We start from the raw sequence: 15,671 nt of genomic DNA on the forward strand, positions 1-15,671 counted from the left end.
ATTGATTTGGACTTGCCAAAATTGAAAATTTTCAAAACGGAATTGAATTTTTCAATTCAACTTGCACCCTTACTGTTACTCCTCCTCCCTTCTCCTCTCCTCTCTTCCTTCCTCTTACTCTATTCCTCCCCTCCTCTTTGTTCCTCCCAATTTGGTGTCCATTTTTTTTGGCTCATTCTCCCCTTTGTGTGGGTGTTAGCTTGAGCTTTGCTCATTAGAGGCATATGCCTTCAATTTCTATCCTTTTCGACCCATATATGACTTTTCTCTCTTGTATTGGTGGCGGCAGCAACGGTGACTATGGTGGCTTCGGCGGCATTGACTTTGTTTTAATGTTTGTGTGTTTACAGATTTCTCCACCAATCGTTGATGGATGTATTTCGACATCTAGTCTCCACCACCATCAATTGCTTCTCGACTCCACGATTATCTCTTCCATCATTTATCCTCGATGACACTTATGGAGTTGAGGATGCTTTTAAAGTGTAAGTGTCACTTATTGCTTGGTTTATGGTAGTGTTCTTTGTAGCTTTGGTGGCTTGTCCACTGCCATTTCCATTTGTAGCGTTGATTACCAATTTCACTTCGACGGTTGTGATCTTGCATTGGTGGTGCAGCTTATGGGTTTTGGGTGGTATAACATTTCCATGTTCTTTGTCTTAGGGTTTCCTAAGTTATTTGTGTGGGCTTTATGCCTTTCGTGAGTTTAATGACTGTAGCGACCTTTCGTGAGTTTAATGGTTGTAGTAAGTTTTACGTTGAATTTTGTTGAACTCATTTTGGGTTAAAGTTTTTTTATTTATCAAAAGGTATAATTTCATTAAAGCAAAACAATGAAACAGTACATTGACTTCAAACAGGCAGAAGAGTCATATTGTGGCATCATTAAAATATTGCCTTTAAAAATCCCCAAAGAGGAAAATCCAGTCAAGGAAAAAGAGTACCACGACTCCTCCCGTAAAGACAAAACAAAAGACTAGGTGTTTTCACAATATGTTGTCAAGGACGACCCCAACCAAGGTGGAGCGACATCCTCCCACACAAATTTAATCCCTCCTCTTAATTCCAATTTTGCCAACAAATGCGCCACCTGATTTCATTGCCATGGGTGGAACACAACATCCAAGACTGCAACACCTGATTTTGGTTTCATGTTGATATAACTGGCTTTGGCCTTCTATTTAATGAAATTCGATTCCAACAAAAACAAATAACAAATATTCATTTTAAATACATTGTATCTTGAAAAAGGAACGTACATTGTATTTCACATTTTTATGGAATTCTCAATAAATTCTAACGATTTTATCATAATCAAATTCTCAATAAGAGGTGAGGCTCATTTGAGAGTTATTTTGGGAGGACCATAATCACTTATAGAAAAAAGCACGTAATCGATACTTTCTCATATAATCACTTAAAGTGGCGAATTCAGAATCAGTCCCACAAGGATAAGTGATTTTCCATTCAAAATATTTCACATGTTCCCAAAAGAAGAAACGAAAATATCTGTTTTTGTTTTAGGGGCAACAAGTAATTAACCATCCACCCGAAACCCGAAGGGAATGCTGATGATATGCCACGCCCACCCACGCCTAATCTGCATACGCGTAATTTCTAAAATGAGCATGCGAAGCAGGGGATCACTGCTCCGAATTATTACTAAATTTCCATATGGATTAATATTTTTCTTCTCCTTGGAAAACAACTATCTACAATTCTATTATTATATTCCTCAATACATTAATGTATTTTTCTACCTTCCAAATAGAAAACGGAGAGCGGTAGAGCCTGTAGCCTGTAAGCCTATATATAATATAATGTCAATTACTTGGCCAAGGCATTATATATTCATTCCATAAACAAATACTCACTTTGTTTTCATTCTCAACCATCCCCCTCCCTCATTTGATCCACAAAGATCATTATTCTCTCTGAGATTATAGAGAGAGAGAGAGAGAGAGAGAGACTGAGAGAGATGGAAGAGACAAAGTCGAGATTCAATAGGATTTGTGTTTTTTGTGGTAGCAGTTCAGGGAAGAAAGCCAGCTACCAAGAAGCTGCTGTTGAACTTGGGAAGGAGCTGGTAATTAACCTTGTCAATTCATTTTTATAATTCCCCTGTGCTTATTTCTTGGTTTATTTGCTTCTTTCTTCTTTCTTCTTTATATTCACCCTTCTGCGTTCCATCCGTATGCAGCAAATTAGAGCATTCAAACACAAAAAAATGTTTCACAAAAGTTTCCTATTTGGTCTTATACTCTTTCTGGGATTTAGAAGCCGTTTTTGTTAACTTCATTTCAAAGGAAATTGGGCTTGATGCTTTGTCTCCATTTAATTTCCTTAAAAAGAGCCTACATATGGTGCACAAATTCTTTCTTCCATTTCTTACATTTTTTTCCCATTTGGGTTTACTTCTTTTTTTCTCAAGTAGTGGGGTGGGGGGGTGTGCAAGGTTGCGTGTTGTAACCAAACAAACGTTCAACGTGGGCTTATCATTGTTCCAGACTTGGAGCCTAGCATTAAGCCTGATTAGGGTTTATGTGTGGCATGAGAGAGAGAGAGAGAGAGAGAGAGGGAGGAGGCAGAGATTGCTAGCTGTAACCTGTCTGTCAGTTGAGCAGCCTTCTTGCATGATCTGAGTTTTGATTTTTATTAAACCTTTTTTTATTTTTATAAAAATAATTAATATAATCAGTAAGTACTGCTGGTAGCTTTTAATTCTCCAGGAGAGGGAACCAAACGTGCTCTCTTGGTATCATGACTCTTTTAAGCGTGTTGTCTTCACAGGCTTCCATGCCCAAAACCCCCCCTCCCTCTTCTCCATGAGTTTTGTTTATGGGGTTCCATGACCATGAAATTTAATTATATTATTTTTTATAATAATAATTTCACTCAGTAGCCTGTTTACCTAGGGTTTTCCATTCATTCTTTCCACTGGGAGACATAGTTTTTATAATTGTTACCATCTCTTCTAAGTTTGCTCAATCAATCATGTACGTATGTTTTAAAAATATTTTGTGATGAATTGGGTTTCTGACACGTGTTCCTGGGTTTGCATTTCGATGTGTTTTGAAGGTGGAGCGAAGGATTGATTTGGTCTATGGTGGTGGAAGCGTGGGATTGATGGGTCTTGTTTCTCAGGCAGTTCATGATGGCGGGCGCCATGTCCTAGGGTTTGTAATTTAATCTCTCTCTCTCTCTCTCTCTCTCTCTCTCTCTCTCTCTCTCTCTCTCTCTCTCTCGCATACACACCACACGCATAATGCATCTGTACATGATGAACCTCTTGTCTTCATTAGGTTACACAAATGAAATGATTGGCCAGAAAAAGAACCCTCAAATCAAATGGGCTGCGTTTCCTTTCTTTATTTTATTGAACCACACCATGCAGATTAATCCCAATTATCTATGGAGTGGGTTCTCAAAGGCAGACAGATAACATAGGATCAAATGCTGCACCATATTATATAATCGAATTTGTGCATTCCCCTTTTCCTTGTGTTCTTCTTTTCCTCTGATTGGGTCTACAGTAAGTCTAAAAGTGTGTCCTTAGTCGTTAACTATGTTTTGGGGGCCTTTTTGCAGCAGCTTTGATCATCAGTTGGGTAAAAGCTAAACCCCTTTAAATTCTTACAATGTCAGTTTCTCTCTCTGCAACTTCCAGTTAGAAAGATACATAGAATTGAAAAGCTTGGTAAAAAAGTATGGAGACTTTTAGAAAGCGTGGAAGTTTCCACGTTAAACTGGAAAAGAGTGTCGTTGCTTTTTGTAAAAAGCCTGCCTACCCTGTTATGTAAGAACTCTTGGTCTGTTTAAAGCTTGAACACGTTCCATACACAACCGCAGCAAATTAATTTGGTCAATGCCCCTTGCTAGGTCGAAGGGGGTGGGCCCGAATTTCTGTCTAGTGCTTTTGATCAATTCTTTCAAGTGAGAGTATTTTTGTAAATTGTTTCTGTTATTATATAGAGCTTCACTGACAAATGTTCTTGTGGATTTTTGCAGAGTTATTCCAAGGACCTTAATGCCTAGAGAGGTACATCCCAAGACTTTAACTTTATTTTATTTTTTGAGTCTAGTCTAAACTATAGTGGACAGGGTTTCTCACACACACATACACAACTAATGCCATAGAGGTTCGAACTAGACCCCTTTGGCAAGACTTTTATTTTATCCCATTTGTATATTGCAATTAATAACTTTATGTTTGATTTTGGGTGATGCATCTGTTGATCTTTACATGATTAATCAATGATGTGATTTGTTTAAAATATTGCAGTTAACCGGTGAGACTGTTGGTGAAGTGAGAACTGTCTCAGATATGCACCAAAGGAAAGCTGAGATGGCCCGTCAAGCCGATGCTTTCATTGCCCTCCCTGGTATGGATTTCACCCATCAGTCGGACATATTGCAAACGACGTGATAATTGAATGCTAAAGATAGTCGTCTATACGTTTTTGGGTGATTCTTAGTTGTTGATGTGTGTGAATCCAACAATGAGTCACACATACAACAAGAGTTGACAATTATTCAACACGCACGCACGTGAATGACTGTCCAAAGCAACTCTCGCAATTTGTTTTATTAGGTCCTCCTTTTGAAATTGACTTTAAGTTAATATGATCAGGTGGTTATGGCACTCTAGAAGAATTGCTGGAAGTCATTACCTGGGCTCAGCTTGGAATCCACCGCAAACCTGTAAGAAAATTACTCTAATATTTCTCAATCCTTTCTATAAAATGTTCTTGAATGGCATAAATTAATTTATAAATCATTCCAACCCTTTAAAAGGAAGCAAGGGCCTCACATGATGCCATGTTTTGTGTTTGTTCAAATGTAGTTATGATCTTGTAGATAATTGCTGCTGATGTCCCCAAATTTGCTACTAACCCAAGATTAACAATCAATTTCTTCACAATTAAGAATATTTTATCATCTCTCTTGTCTTCATTAATAGTTGTATGCTATGCCTTATGATAAATAAATTATTAATCATGTTTCTCAAGTACACGACTCTCTTTCATTCCATAATTCCATACAATTAGAAAGTGTCATAATATGTAGCGAATCAATGCATGTGGTTCTTAATTCTAATTCACATGGAAAGATAGCATAAGATTTGGGATTTTTGAGTCATAAGTCGTGGTTCATGATGATTAGGTGTTTGATTATTTTGAGGATCTCCGTTTGAATGGGAGAAAGAGGTTTTTTTATGGGCTATTTCTTTTGTTTAATTTGATTTTAATTATTTAATTATTTAATTAAGCGGTTGTTGGTCAAAAGGAGGGTGGTGTTGTTGGTCACAAGACAATGAAGACTTAAAAAAAAATTTAATATATAATATGAAATATTAATTGTATGTTTGGAAATGGATATTGTTAGTTAATTGTTTGATTAATTAATTTAGTGGGAATTATTTTTGTTTTTTTAATTTTAGGTGGGCCTCTTGAATGTGGACGGCTTCTACAATTCTTTGTTGAGTTTCATTGATAAGGCCGTTGATGAAGGCTTTATTTCTACTACTGCACGTCAAATCATCGTGTCTGCTCCAACAGCCAAGCAATTGGTCAGACAACTTGAGGTATTTTGCTTCATCTATATCATACAAAAGAAGAATATGATCATCATGATCAAGATTTAAAATTGAACGGACATGATTCATGTGGATCATTACTATGAATGCAACTCTCTCAATTAGAAAAAGAAAGAAAACTAGGACTATGCTTACTTTTTTTTTTTTGGTAGCAGATTATCATATTTTAGTGTTATGAATAATCAGATATCATTAGTATGCCAATCCAGTTCAATCCGGTAAAAGAAAATTGGATCCGACCAAACCCTATGTGGTCGAACTTCACGACAATGTTGGGTTGGGGGCATTATGATATATATGAGCCTAATTATAGATTAGGGAATGCAATAACATCAAAATTGGTGTTTAAAACTTGATATGATTTTAATTTATGTCGGTTTTTGGTAATCTCAGGAGTATGTACCAGAGCAGGATGAAATAACATCAAAGCTGGTTTGGGAAGAGGTGGACAGAATAAATTATGTGTCTGAACCACGTGATGTGTTGGCTTTTGATTGATCATGCAATACAGTCTCCTCTTTTTGGGTGTTTTGGGTTTCACAGTATATACGGTTCATATACGGTCTGACACCGTACATCTACATCAGCAGCAGTATAGGAACTTTGGGTCTTTTTGTAGCTGAGCCAGAAAAGGCTGAAGCACCCTCTCAAAGTCTCCGATATATAATATATATATTATATTTATCTTAAGGAAAAAAAAGAAAGGATGAAGGAAATGCTTATCATCCATCGGTGTCTCTTTTTGGAAAACTCTGAAGGAATTCGATTGAAGTTTCTTCTTGCTATATTGGTTTATTTATACTCTATCGATCCTTTTGTGACATGTATGGCTTCTGCAGTTTCTGCTCTAAATTTGTGAGCAAAATATTAGGAGAGTACTGGAAGATGAATTGCAATGGGAAATTACATTACATTACCCAAAAAAACAACAGAAAAAAATTGTGGGAATTAGTTGTATGATAAACAAAGTTAAGCAAAAATTACATAATAAGAACTATTCTAGTTTTCAAAGATGAAAATTCGTAGGGACCAATCTTACCTGACTAAACTCATGTCTAATTTATAAAAAGTGAAATTCAAAAAGACAGGTATAATGTCTTGTTCAGCTTGCCTAATTCACCTTCTTGGCATAACAACTAAATTGACAGAAGATGATTTGACTAACTAGTTCAAATAATTTTCGGGTTAATTTATAAGAAACGAGAAACATATGTTAGTTAGGTCTGTACTCTTAATAGCGGCACCATGACGGTGGTGGTTGTTATTCTTATTGCTGCGTTATTATAAAATGGTTTTGTCACCAAACTTGAGGACAGCTTGTTGATTGGGTTCTCACTTCTCTCAAAGGCCAGGTGGTGTGACCATGTGAGGCACATGAAGATTTTTAATGTCTAATTACACTTGATTAAATTGATAGATCTAATAATAGAATCCGAATCAGATCCTCACCCTCTAAGGTCAACTCAATATATATGCATAGTCAATAAATCTAAGGGTCGCCTGTTGTTGGTAGAAACAAAAATGAATAAACAGAATCAACTTTGCTGTAAAGTCACTGGATCTTTAGTGCATGATCAAACTGTTGTAATGCGAATGGCATATACCTAGTATCCAATCTTATCTGCAAATCTTTTGCTTAAGTTCTTCTGTCTAACATAGATAGTCTCTTAATTTGGTGGCGTTCTCTATATTTTATGATAAAGAGAATGGATAATAATCATGGTTGTTAATCAAAAGGGTGTACTTAGTCATCATAAGAGATTTGAAATTTACAAGTTTAATGTCATAAAGCTTGAGTTAAGTCAAGAAAAGAGATGGGTTAACACCCTTACGAGTATAAACTCATGGAACTTTTTAACACAATCGTAAAGAGAGATTTAATCGGTGCATACCAATCAACGATTGTCAATGCACTTGGATTTCATCGGTGCATACCAATCAACGTTTGTTAGTCACCTGCATGTGCATGCATAGATGACATCGACGACAAACGCACACCAGCTAGCAAAATTCAAAATCCTAATCATGGTAGCAGTTGCAAATTTCTCCAATGACCCTCATCTAACATAAAAGTAAAATTATGTTTCCAGCCTGTAAGTTTAGTTGATTTGTTCAATTTTTAACCCATAAAGAACACGCTTTTGAAAGATTTTATTTTATTTTTTTCGGTTTCTTCCAGTCTTTAGCTAATGCAGTGGAAGTACTAGACAACAATATTGAATTTGAATCACATAATGCCTTGTTGATGCTAAAAATGGCCTGGTCAATATTAGGTTCAACTTGGTGATGAAATGTGTGGGGTCTTCAGCAGTTTAGAAGGCTAAGGTCTTCTAAGGGGAGAATCTGCAGAAGACAGAATGGGAGAAGCGATCGTTAAGCTTCGGACACCAGTGTGGTGTCGGCCGAAAGCTATCCGATGCTTAAGTTAGCTACAAGTGGTAACTTTGGCATAATAACAGTAAATATGAGAAAGTAGTTAACCCTTTCACTTGGGTACTGTTCCCTATTTATAGGGAGGTGAAAGTAGGAGGTTTGCACAAAGTCTCAATGTGGAACTTTGTGCAAGTCGCCGTGGTGGCGATGCGTGTCCTGAAAATTAGGTTTGGCAATTGGGAGCTTCGACAGGTGTCTGGCACCTCGAAAGTGTGTCTTCCTTCGGCAGGAAAGAAGACGTAGTTGCCTTGGTGCTAGTCACTTTGATGTTGGGTCTGCTCGGTTCACTATGGTGTAAACATGCCTCTTTCTGTCTCTAGGGGGTCGTTGACAAAGATAAACACACAATCTTTGTTTTTTTTTTTTTTGGTCAACCGATAAATACACAAGTTTAATACGCTCATTAAATTGCTATTGTCTCCTTCTCACTCTAAAACTTGTTTAACTGAAGTTCACAGAAATGATGAGCAATTTTGGGAAAAACCATGAAAAAGAAAAAGAAAAACCAGTGGAAATGGCAGTGAGTAGCTCTAAAAGTTTTCAGGGCTGTCATCCAATTGTTTCTCATCTTCTATATCTACCTCCAAAATTTCCTGAGGAAAAAATGAAAGGACATTAATTATCAGAGTGTAAAGATCAAAGTAATTTTCAGTGAGAAAACTAGCTCACAGGGATCCTCTGCTTGAGATAATTGGCCAGTCTAGCCAGAACCACACTGCGCTCGTGCCAAAACCGGCCTTTGAGACTGATCTTCACATAGGGCCCGTCCAGTTCGGCAAGTTCAACTTGCCCTGCAAACCAAACCAAAAGCATTCTCAACATCTAAACTGAAACCAACACGAAATAACTAGAGCTAAAATTAAGCACCTGTCATGCCAACAGAAGTGTCAAAGAGCTGTCCAAATTCAATTCTTGCATCTGCCAAGACCTGTCTGATATTGTCTTCAGTTAGATCGAGAGGCTGTGAAGGCTGAAGTGTTGCTGCTGATATGGTTGAGAATCTCTTTCTGGTTGTTGTTGGGTTTGTACAGATCCTCAGCCTCTGGCTTTGTGTGTGGTTGGGGTTAAGGGTTTTCAGGGTTTGAGTTTTGGTGATGTGATGACAAGTAATGGGGAGGGCTGGTGTAGGGGTTGTTGATGTGATTTTGGGGTGGTTGTGATGAAGAACTGGTTTGATCTTCATCCTTCCTCACCCTTGCAAAGTTTTTCCTTTGATTGTCTTTCAAAGGCAAGCGCCCGCTATGGATGAATCAAGACCAACCAACTAGTGGAGAAATGGATAAGGAGCAGTTTTTTAATGGACAGAATTCATTCATTGCCTGGTTCTAGTAGGTCTTAAATTGGGTTTTATGGGTAATTTCTGCTGAGGCATCTAAAGCCATGGATGAGACTGAAACTAGAGAGAGAGTTATCCCAGTTTCATGTTAATCTGACTATTTAAGCCATCAAATTCATAAGGGTTATTTGCAATAATGCAAGGCCATCAAATTGATAACTCAGATCTTGTTCATTACATAATTTAACTGGTAGGTTGATTGCAGTATCTTTTCCTCCCTTCAAATTCTGAATAAGATGATGATTTAAAGATTAGTTGTCTACCCTTTAAACCCCAACCAATCATCACCGCAGAAAAAGGGAAAAATATAGGAGCAAAGACGATTATTCTCTCCATCTTATAATTTACTTGGAAAAAATACAATCATAGCCTCAGCCTGCTACCACGGTGCCAAATAAACTTTCCTGCTTAAAACCTACACACCATTGTAATTTGTAACTGCATTATTATGGTGCATCAAGCTCCTAGGCTTTTGACCCAGTTGGACCATATCATATGAACATTAACACGATAAAACGGCTGGGGTACTTGAATTCTCTGAAAATCTGGGTAAGTCCCATTCATTGGGTTTATTGTGACAGGCTGCTGCTCAAATTACCAAGAACTGAAAAAGACATTACACAAATACAAAACTCGTTTACAACTCCCTATCTGAATCCGACATAGATGCGCAGTGTACTACCACTATATCGCGGAGAAGTACTCTTTGCTGAGCTTGGGGTCTGGCTTCATGGATTTCTCCCCAGGCTTCCAACCAGCAGGGCAAACTTCATCAGGATTGTCCTGAACGTACTGCAAGGCCTGCAGGATCCAACCCAGGCAAAGAAAAGAAGCGACAAAAAGCAATTAGAAAATGTAACAGGCAACACAACAACGAATTTCTCTGATATAAGGCAGATCTTGGAAACTAAATCATCCCATTTCTATCTTGGCCTTGATGAATATGTTTACCTGGAGCGTTCTCTTAGTCTCATCCACACTACGGCCAATGGCAAGATTGTTAATGGTGGAGTGTTGAATGACACCTTCCTTGTCAATAATGAAAAGTCCTCTCAATGCAATTCCCTATCACAGTGAAACCAAACTTCTAAGTAATCCAGATTATAACATCATTGAGTCCCCCACAAGTTTCTTATTCACTAAATTCAAAACCAATTATAATTAAATCTCATACCTGATCTGGGATCAGCACATCATAGGATTTTGAAATTGATTTGGTGACATCAGAGATCAACGGATAGTTCAAATCACCAAGTCCTCCTGACTTCCTATCTGTTTGGACCCATGCAAGGTGCGAAAACTACGAAAAATACAGTAAAAGACTAATATAAATTCATCTCACAAACCCAAGAGTAATTCTCAAACCATTTTATATCAAGTAAGCACACATACATACGCCCAAATCAGATGTGCAAAACATCAAATACAGAAGTCAAAATAACCAAAAATTGGAGAAAATAAGCTGATTCACATCATCATCATCAATCATCATCAAGCACACAACCTTCTGATGTTGCCAGCCTTGGTGAATCCTTTTTATTCCAACCATAAATATCAGTTCTCCTAGTTCTTTTAATGTTACAACCATCCTTTTTTTTCTCGGTTGAATGCCCTTCTTGTCTGTAAGTGTTGTTCCTCCACCAACACTGGGAATTGGCATTTTGGCCCAAAATCACATGCATTGTTTGCCCCACCCACCCCAGGAGTCCAATTTCTGTTGGAAGTCAGAAAATCCGATGCATAAAAACTTAATTACTTGAACACACTTAATCTTGACATTTTTAAATTTCATCCCACGGTACAGACAGAATCATTCTCTCGTATCAAAATAATGAAGCATACATATAGTCCAAGGGGGAATTTAGCACATTATAATATGTGCATGCTCATTGACCTTTTGCAATATGGTGCAGCAGACCAAAACCTTGGACAAGGTTATAACACCTCTGTTAGCAGAATATTGACTTTGTTGTGTAATGTCTGGCAATGCATTATAAAAGAACAATGCAAATTAAAGAATTTTTTTTGAAACAAGGGCTTTTCAAAGCACATTATGATATTACAGATAGTAGGAAGCAGGAATGAACTTACCACACTGTCAACTGAAACACCCAAGATTTCTGTGTTGAGTTCCTCAAACTCAGCGTGACGATCGCTGAAAGCAGTGATTTCTGCAACAAGGGTCAAACACAGAAAACATAAGGAGAACTCAGCATCGAATAAAGATTGAAAATTTTGCAGAGAAATGTTGACGGTGAAAACAAACCTGTGGGGCAAACAAATGTGAAGTCCAGTGGGTAGAAAAACAGAATCACATATTTCTTCCCAATGTATTCAGAGAGCTTGACCTGAAATTCAAAAGCAAAGTTTCAGTTTCCACAAACCCAAAAATAGAAATTACAGCATGCGATTGCAGAAAAAGAACGAAGAGTTAAAGATTCGACCTTGATGAATTCCTGGTCGAAAACAGCCTCAGCCTCAAAATCAGGAGCTACGTTTCCAACCAGAGGAAGCTCATCCACAGAAGCTTTGACGAGGAAGGACCTTCTGGAATGAGCGCCCCGGGAGAGAGAAACCGAATGGGCGACGCGTGGTAGGCGGAGGCCATTGAAGGATTTGGGGAAGGTTAGGGTTTGGGAGATGGGCTTGGAAATGGAGGAAGACGCGACGAGAGGCGTGGATTTGGAGGAGAAAGCCCTAGATGGGGTTGAGGAAATGAGAGCGGTGGAGGCAGCCATGGTTTGTTGAGAGCTCACCCACTCAGTCACTCACTGGTCGAGAGTCGGTGTGTATGGGCTGAGAGTCTTAAGGTGGAGAAAAGGTATGGGACAGTGAGAGGATAAGTAGTGGTTGGAGGGTTTGGTGACTAGGCTGAACCGAACCGGCCAACCGGGCTCCATACATTTGGGGGAACCGGAAATCTAGGTAACTAAGTATAATAGAGTTATTCATTTTATTACTCTCTGAACTTAGACTTGATTTGTATTTGAGTCTTTCAATTTCCAAAATCGTTCTCGTGGTCCTTCAACTTCAATTTCGTTAGGACAAATGGTCATACCGTCAATTTTGTTAACTTTTTAGTTAAATACAGGGGTAAAATGATATTTTATATTTTTTTAATTTTAAAATAATTAAAATATGAATAAAATATTTAAATCATTATAAAAAAAATATGAAAAAAAAAATTCAAGTTTTTAGGAATAAAAACTAATTTTTAATTTTTAGTTTGACTGAGGACAGGAATAAGATTTTTTTAATTTTTAGTTTTACTTTTGGGGTGAAATGAATATTCAGAAATTAAAAATTAAAAATAATACCAAAATATCATTTGACCCCTGCATTTAACATAAAAAGTTAACAAAATTAACATCATGACCATTTTTTCTTACGAAACTAAAGTTAAAGGACCACGGGAATGATTTTGAAAATTGATAAACTCAAATATAAATCGGGTCGAAATTTAAGGGCTAATAAAACGAATAACCTTTGTGTGTGTGTGTGTATTTTGTGTTTTTTGAGCTGGCATTGTTACATGGTTTGGGCCTTCATTTGTGGAATTTCATTTTTTGGTTAGGTCCTTTGGGTAGTGGGAAAACATATTAGGATTATATTAGGTCAATGGTCCGTTTCTCTTGGTGCCCTACGTTTGAATTCTATGTAAATTATTGAATTTAACACCATGATTAGGATGGGTTTACTATCCATCTAGGATTGACTTTGGGGAAGTGAGGACGTTTTGGGGCCCCATGGTCGAAGTTTGCTAGGTAGAATCTTGTACCTTAGCACTTTGAGATTCTTAAATTGGGAAGCAATTTGGACCCAATTGTAATTGATTTTACTTTTTCTTCACTATGTTGTCCGATTGTGAATCTATACAACACATTATAATAAATAGTCTTATTTTGCAGTCTAGCAACATAAACATCCTATGCTAAGATGATTAAGAAGGTTTGAAAGAATTGAGACTTTTTGGGTAAAAGAACATTTCCCTTTAGTGAGTGAAACTGAAAAATTTGCAAATCCTTTTGAGACTGAGTATAGTGGATCAAACTAGAGTCATTCTAAGGCTCTTAGATGACGTCATATATCTTAACTATTGGATCAAACTAACCAATTTGATCCAACGATTAAAAAATTGAACTTCATCTAAGGGCCTTAAATAAGCCCTCAATATAACCATAGAATTCTTGGAGTATAGTAATCAAATTTCTGGGTGTAACCAACAACTCCCCCTAGAATTGGCATTGTAAGGTCCAATAAAATGGGCTGGCCCAATAAATTTCCTTCCTTTTTTCTATTACTGATTATATATTTTTTTTGGGTCAAAAGATAGATTACTGATTACTCCCTCACCAATCACAATCTCCACAATGATATTGCTTGGAGCATTTTAAGCCTTATCCTCTACCCACCCCACACCCCTTTCTCCTTCCCTCCCTTCTCCCCAAAACAACACTTCTACTACTCATACCCAGCCATGACCAGCACCCAAACCACACCCAAACAACCAAATGCAAGAAACCCACTTCCTCACCACCACCAAGCAACCCTTTTTCTCCTCCTACTCCCACCCCAACCCCAAACCCCAATCCCTCTCTTCCTCTCACCATGACTCTTTACACCCCAAAAACCCAAAATCCCCCCACTTCCCAATCCTCTCCACCAAAACCACCCTCTCCCTTCCCCTCCAATCCCTCAAGCCACCCTCCTCCCCAACCCCCCACTCAGACTTCCAGGAAAAAGTCCTCTACCTAGACTCAATCGGCCTCGACTTCTTCTCCTTAATCAACCACCACCCTCCGATCCTCTCCTCCCCTCTCCCCCACATAAAATCCACCGTCCATTTCCTCCTCACCTCCATCGGCTTCAACTCCCCGGAGCTCCGCCGCCTCATTGGCATGTGCCCCGAAATCCTCTCCTCCCGAGTCGCCGAAATCGTCCCCGTCCTCACCTTCCTCCTCCGCGAGGCCCGCGTCAACGGCTCCGATCTCCGCCGCGTCCTCAATCGACGCCCCAGATTGCTTGCCTGCTGCGTCAAGACCCGCCTCCGCCCCACCCTCTACTTCCTCCAGAGCATCGGCATTTCCCAAGTGAACAAGCACACCTCTCTCCTCTCCTGCAGCGTCGAGGACAAGCTCCAGCCCCGAATCGACTACCTCGAGAAAATCGGGTTCTCTCGCCGAGACGCTCTCTCCATGTTTCGGCGGTTCCCGCAGCTCTTCTGCTACAGCATCGAGCAGAATTTCGAGCCGAAATTCAATTACTTCGTGGTGGAGATGGGGCGAGACTTGAAGGAGCTCAAGGAGTTTCCGCACTACTTCTCGTTCAGCTTGGAGAATCGGATTCGGCCGAGACACCAGCGGTGTGTGGAGAAAGGGGTTTGTTTTCCTCTGCCTGTTTTGTTAAAAACCAGTGAGGCTCGGTTTCGGGATAGGCTGGAGATTTTTTGTAATTCTTCCATCCCTTTCAGAAATTCTCCTCTGTGGTGTACAAATTCGATTTCTGATGATTTGGAAAAATGATAAAAATAGGTGGTCTTTTTAACATTTTGTTCGAATTTTGGGGGATATATCTGAAAATTAATTTTGAGGAGTAGCATTTTCCAAATACCCAATTGAATTTGGGGGGTGGTTTGGAGATTTCTCAAATTTAGGAGAAGTTTAGGTAAGAATGATAGAGTTGTACAATAATACTAGAGGTATCATACTATCATATAACACAACAATTGATATGAGAATATGTCATTTGCTAGTAATAAATGTGGTTGAAACTTGGAAGTGGATTGATGATGAACAAAATGACACTAGTATTGAAGGAGATTTCAAGTTCAAGTTCAAATCATATTGATTGATCGCACTATCGTGCCCCCCTCAAATGATTCTATGAAATTAGTTATAGTAATCTTGTAAAAACATTATAAAATTCCTCTTAAATTCTTTAAATGCCCCCTTTTCTCGTTGTATTCTATTTCATGCTCATGTTAAAAAAATTTAATTGCATATATTTTGTTACTATGAATCAATGAGTAGAGAAAAAAAAATAAAGTTTATAAAATTAGGGATTTCCTTAAAAATTAGGTTGATTTCTCATTAAAAAAGAGAGTTTGAAATTTTAAAAATGTTCACTCTTACTTAAATTCTTAACTCCGTCTCTGTCACTCGCTAGTTAGCCAATAATCAAAATATTTGTTACAAAATTAAGTTTTCTTGTGTAAATAAAAATTACTAGGTTTTTCTTTGTAACAAAAAAAATGCAAATGACCCACTATTGTAATGGTTTGGAGCAATTGTTCCTTTAGGCAAGGTT

The 15,671-nt window shown here is 38.1% G+C and overlaps 4 protein-coding genes across 4 annotated transcripts; 2 read left to right on the plus strand and 2 right to left on the minus strand.

Annotated features, from left to right (window-relative positions):
* On the plus strand, positions 1,923 to 6,417 carry LOC18770993 (cytokinin riboside 5'-monophosphate phosphoribohydrolase LOG7). The gene is made up of 7 exons (XM_020568763.1): positions 1,923 to 2,086; positions 3,079 to 3,176; positions 4,009 to 4,039; positions 4,283 to 4,382; positions 4,631 to 4,701; positions 5,441 to 5,584; positions 5,990 to 6,417. Exons 1-7 carry the CDS (start codon positions 1,979 to 1,981, stop codon positions 6,092 to 6,094), a joined length of 657 nt encoding a protein of 218 aa, XP_020424352.1. The 5' UTR covers positions 1,923 to 1,978; the 3' UTR covers positions 6,095 to 6,417.
* LOC18769953 lies at positions 8,367 to 9,456 on the minus strand. The gene is made up of 3 exons (XM_007204376.2): positions 8,897 to 9,456; positions 8,699 to 8,820; positions 8,367 to 8,622 (listed from the first exon to the last, which is right to left on the minus strand). The coding sequence occupies exons 1-3, from the start codon at positions 9,210 to 9,212 to the stop codon at positions 8,560 to 8,562; spliced, it is 501 nt and encodes a 166-aa protein (XP_007204438.2). The 5' UTR covers positions 9,213 to 9,456; the 3' UTR covers positions 8,367 to 8,559.
* LOC18771450 (2-Cys peroxiredoxin BAS1, chloroplastic) lies at positions 9,674 to 12,191 on the minus strand. The gene is made up of 6 exons (XM_007202382.2): positions 11,810 to 12,191; positions 11,632 to 11,713; positions 11,457 to 11,536; positions 10,540 to 10,665; positions 10,317 to 10,430; positions 9,674 to 10,166 (listed from the first exon to the last, which is right to left on the minus strand). Exons 1-6 carry the CDS (start codon positions 12,101 to 12,103, stop codon positions 10,050 to 10,052), a joined length of 813 nt encoding a protein of 270 aa, XP_007202444.1. The 5' UTR covers positions 12,104 to 12,191; the 3' UTR covers positions 9,674 to 10,049.
* Positions 13,721 to 15,147, plus strand: LOC18769509 (transcription termination factor MTEF1, chloroplastic). Its single transcript, XM_007203804.2, has one exon. It carries the CDS (start codon positions 13,877 to 13,879, stop codon positions 14,885 to 14,887), a length of 1,011 nt encoding a protein of 336 aa, XP_007203866.2. The 5' UTR covers positions 13,721 to 13,876; the 3' UTR covers positions 14,888 to 15,147.

Source organism: Prunus persica, chromosome G7 (genome assembly GCF_000346465.2).
Source record: "Prunus persica cultivar Lovell chromosome G7, Prunus_persica_NCBIv2, whole genome shotgun sequence".
NCBI classification, from domain to species: Eukaryota; Viridiplantae; Streptophyta; class Magnoliopsida; order Rosales; family Rosaceae; genus Prunus; species Prunus persica.

What these genes read in the sequence shown, in the direction of transcription:
- LOC18769509 (XM_007203804.2), top strand. Translation starts at nt 13,877, where the DNA reads ATGCAAGAAACCCACTTCCTCACCACCACCAAGCAACCCTTTTTCTCC.
- LOC18769953 (XM_007204376.2), bottom strand. Translation starts at nt 9,212, where the DNA reads ATGAAGATCAAACCAGTTCTTCATCACAACCACCCCAAAATCACATCA. An exon ending in CACTTCTGTTGGCATGACAG is followed by an intron (nt 8,821 to 8,896) that starts GTGCTTAATTTT and finishes TTTGGTTTGCAG; the next exon opens with GGCAAGTTGAACTTGCCGAA. An exon ending in ATCTCAAGCAGAGGATCCCT is followed by an intron (nt 8,623 to 8,698) that starts GTGAGCTAGTTT and finishes TTTTTTCCTCAG; the next exon opens with GAAATTTTGGAGGTAGATAT.
- LOC18770993 (XM_020568763.1), top strand. Translation starts at nt 1,979, where the DNA reads ATGGAAGAGACAAAGTCGAGATTCAATAGGATTTGTGTTTTTTGTGGT. An exon ending in TTGGAATCCACCGCAAACCT is followed by an intron (nt 4,702 to 5,440) that starts GTAAGAAAATTA and finishes TTTTAATTTTAG; the next exon opens with GTGGGCCTCTTGAATGTGGA. An exon ending in AATTGGTCAGACAACTTGAG is followed by an intron (nt 5,585 to 5,989) that starts GTATTTTGCTTC and finishes TGGTAATCTCAG; the next exon opens with GAGTATGTACCAGAGCAGGA.
- LOC18771450 (XM_007202382.2), bottom strand. Translation starts at nt 12,103, where the DNA reads ATGGCTGCCTCCACCGCTCTCATTTCCTCAACCCCATCTAGGGCTTTC. An exon ending in TCGACCAGGAATTCATCAAG is followed by an intron (nt 11,714 to 11,809) that starts GTCGAATCTTTA and finishes TTTGAATTTCAG; the next exon opens with GTCAAGCTCTCTGAATACAT. An exon ending in AGACTAAGAGAACGCTCCAG is followed by an intron (nt 10,167 to 10,316) that starts GTAAACATATTC and finishes TGGATCCTGCAG; the next exon opens with GCCTTGCAGTACGTTCAGGA.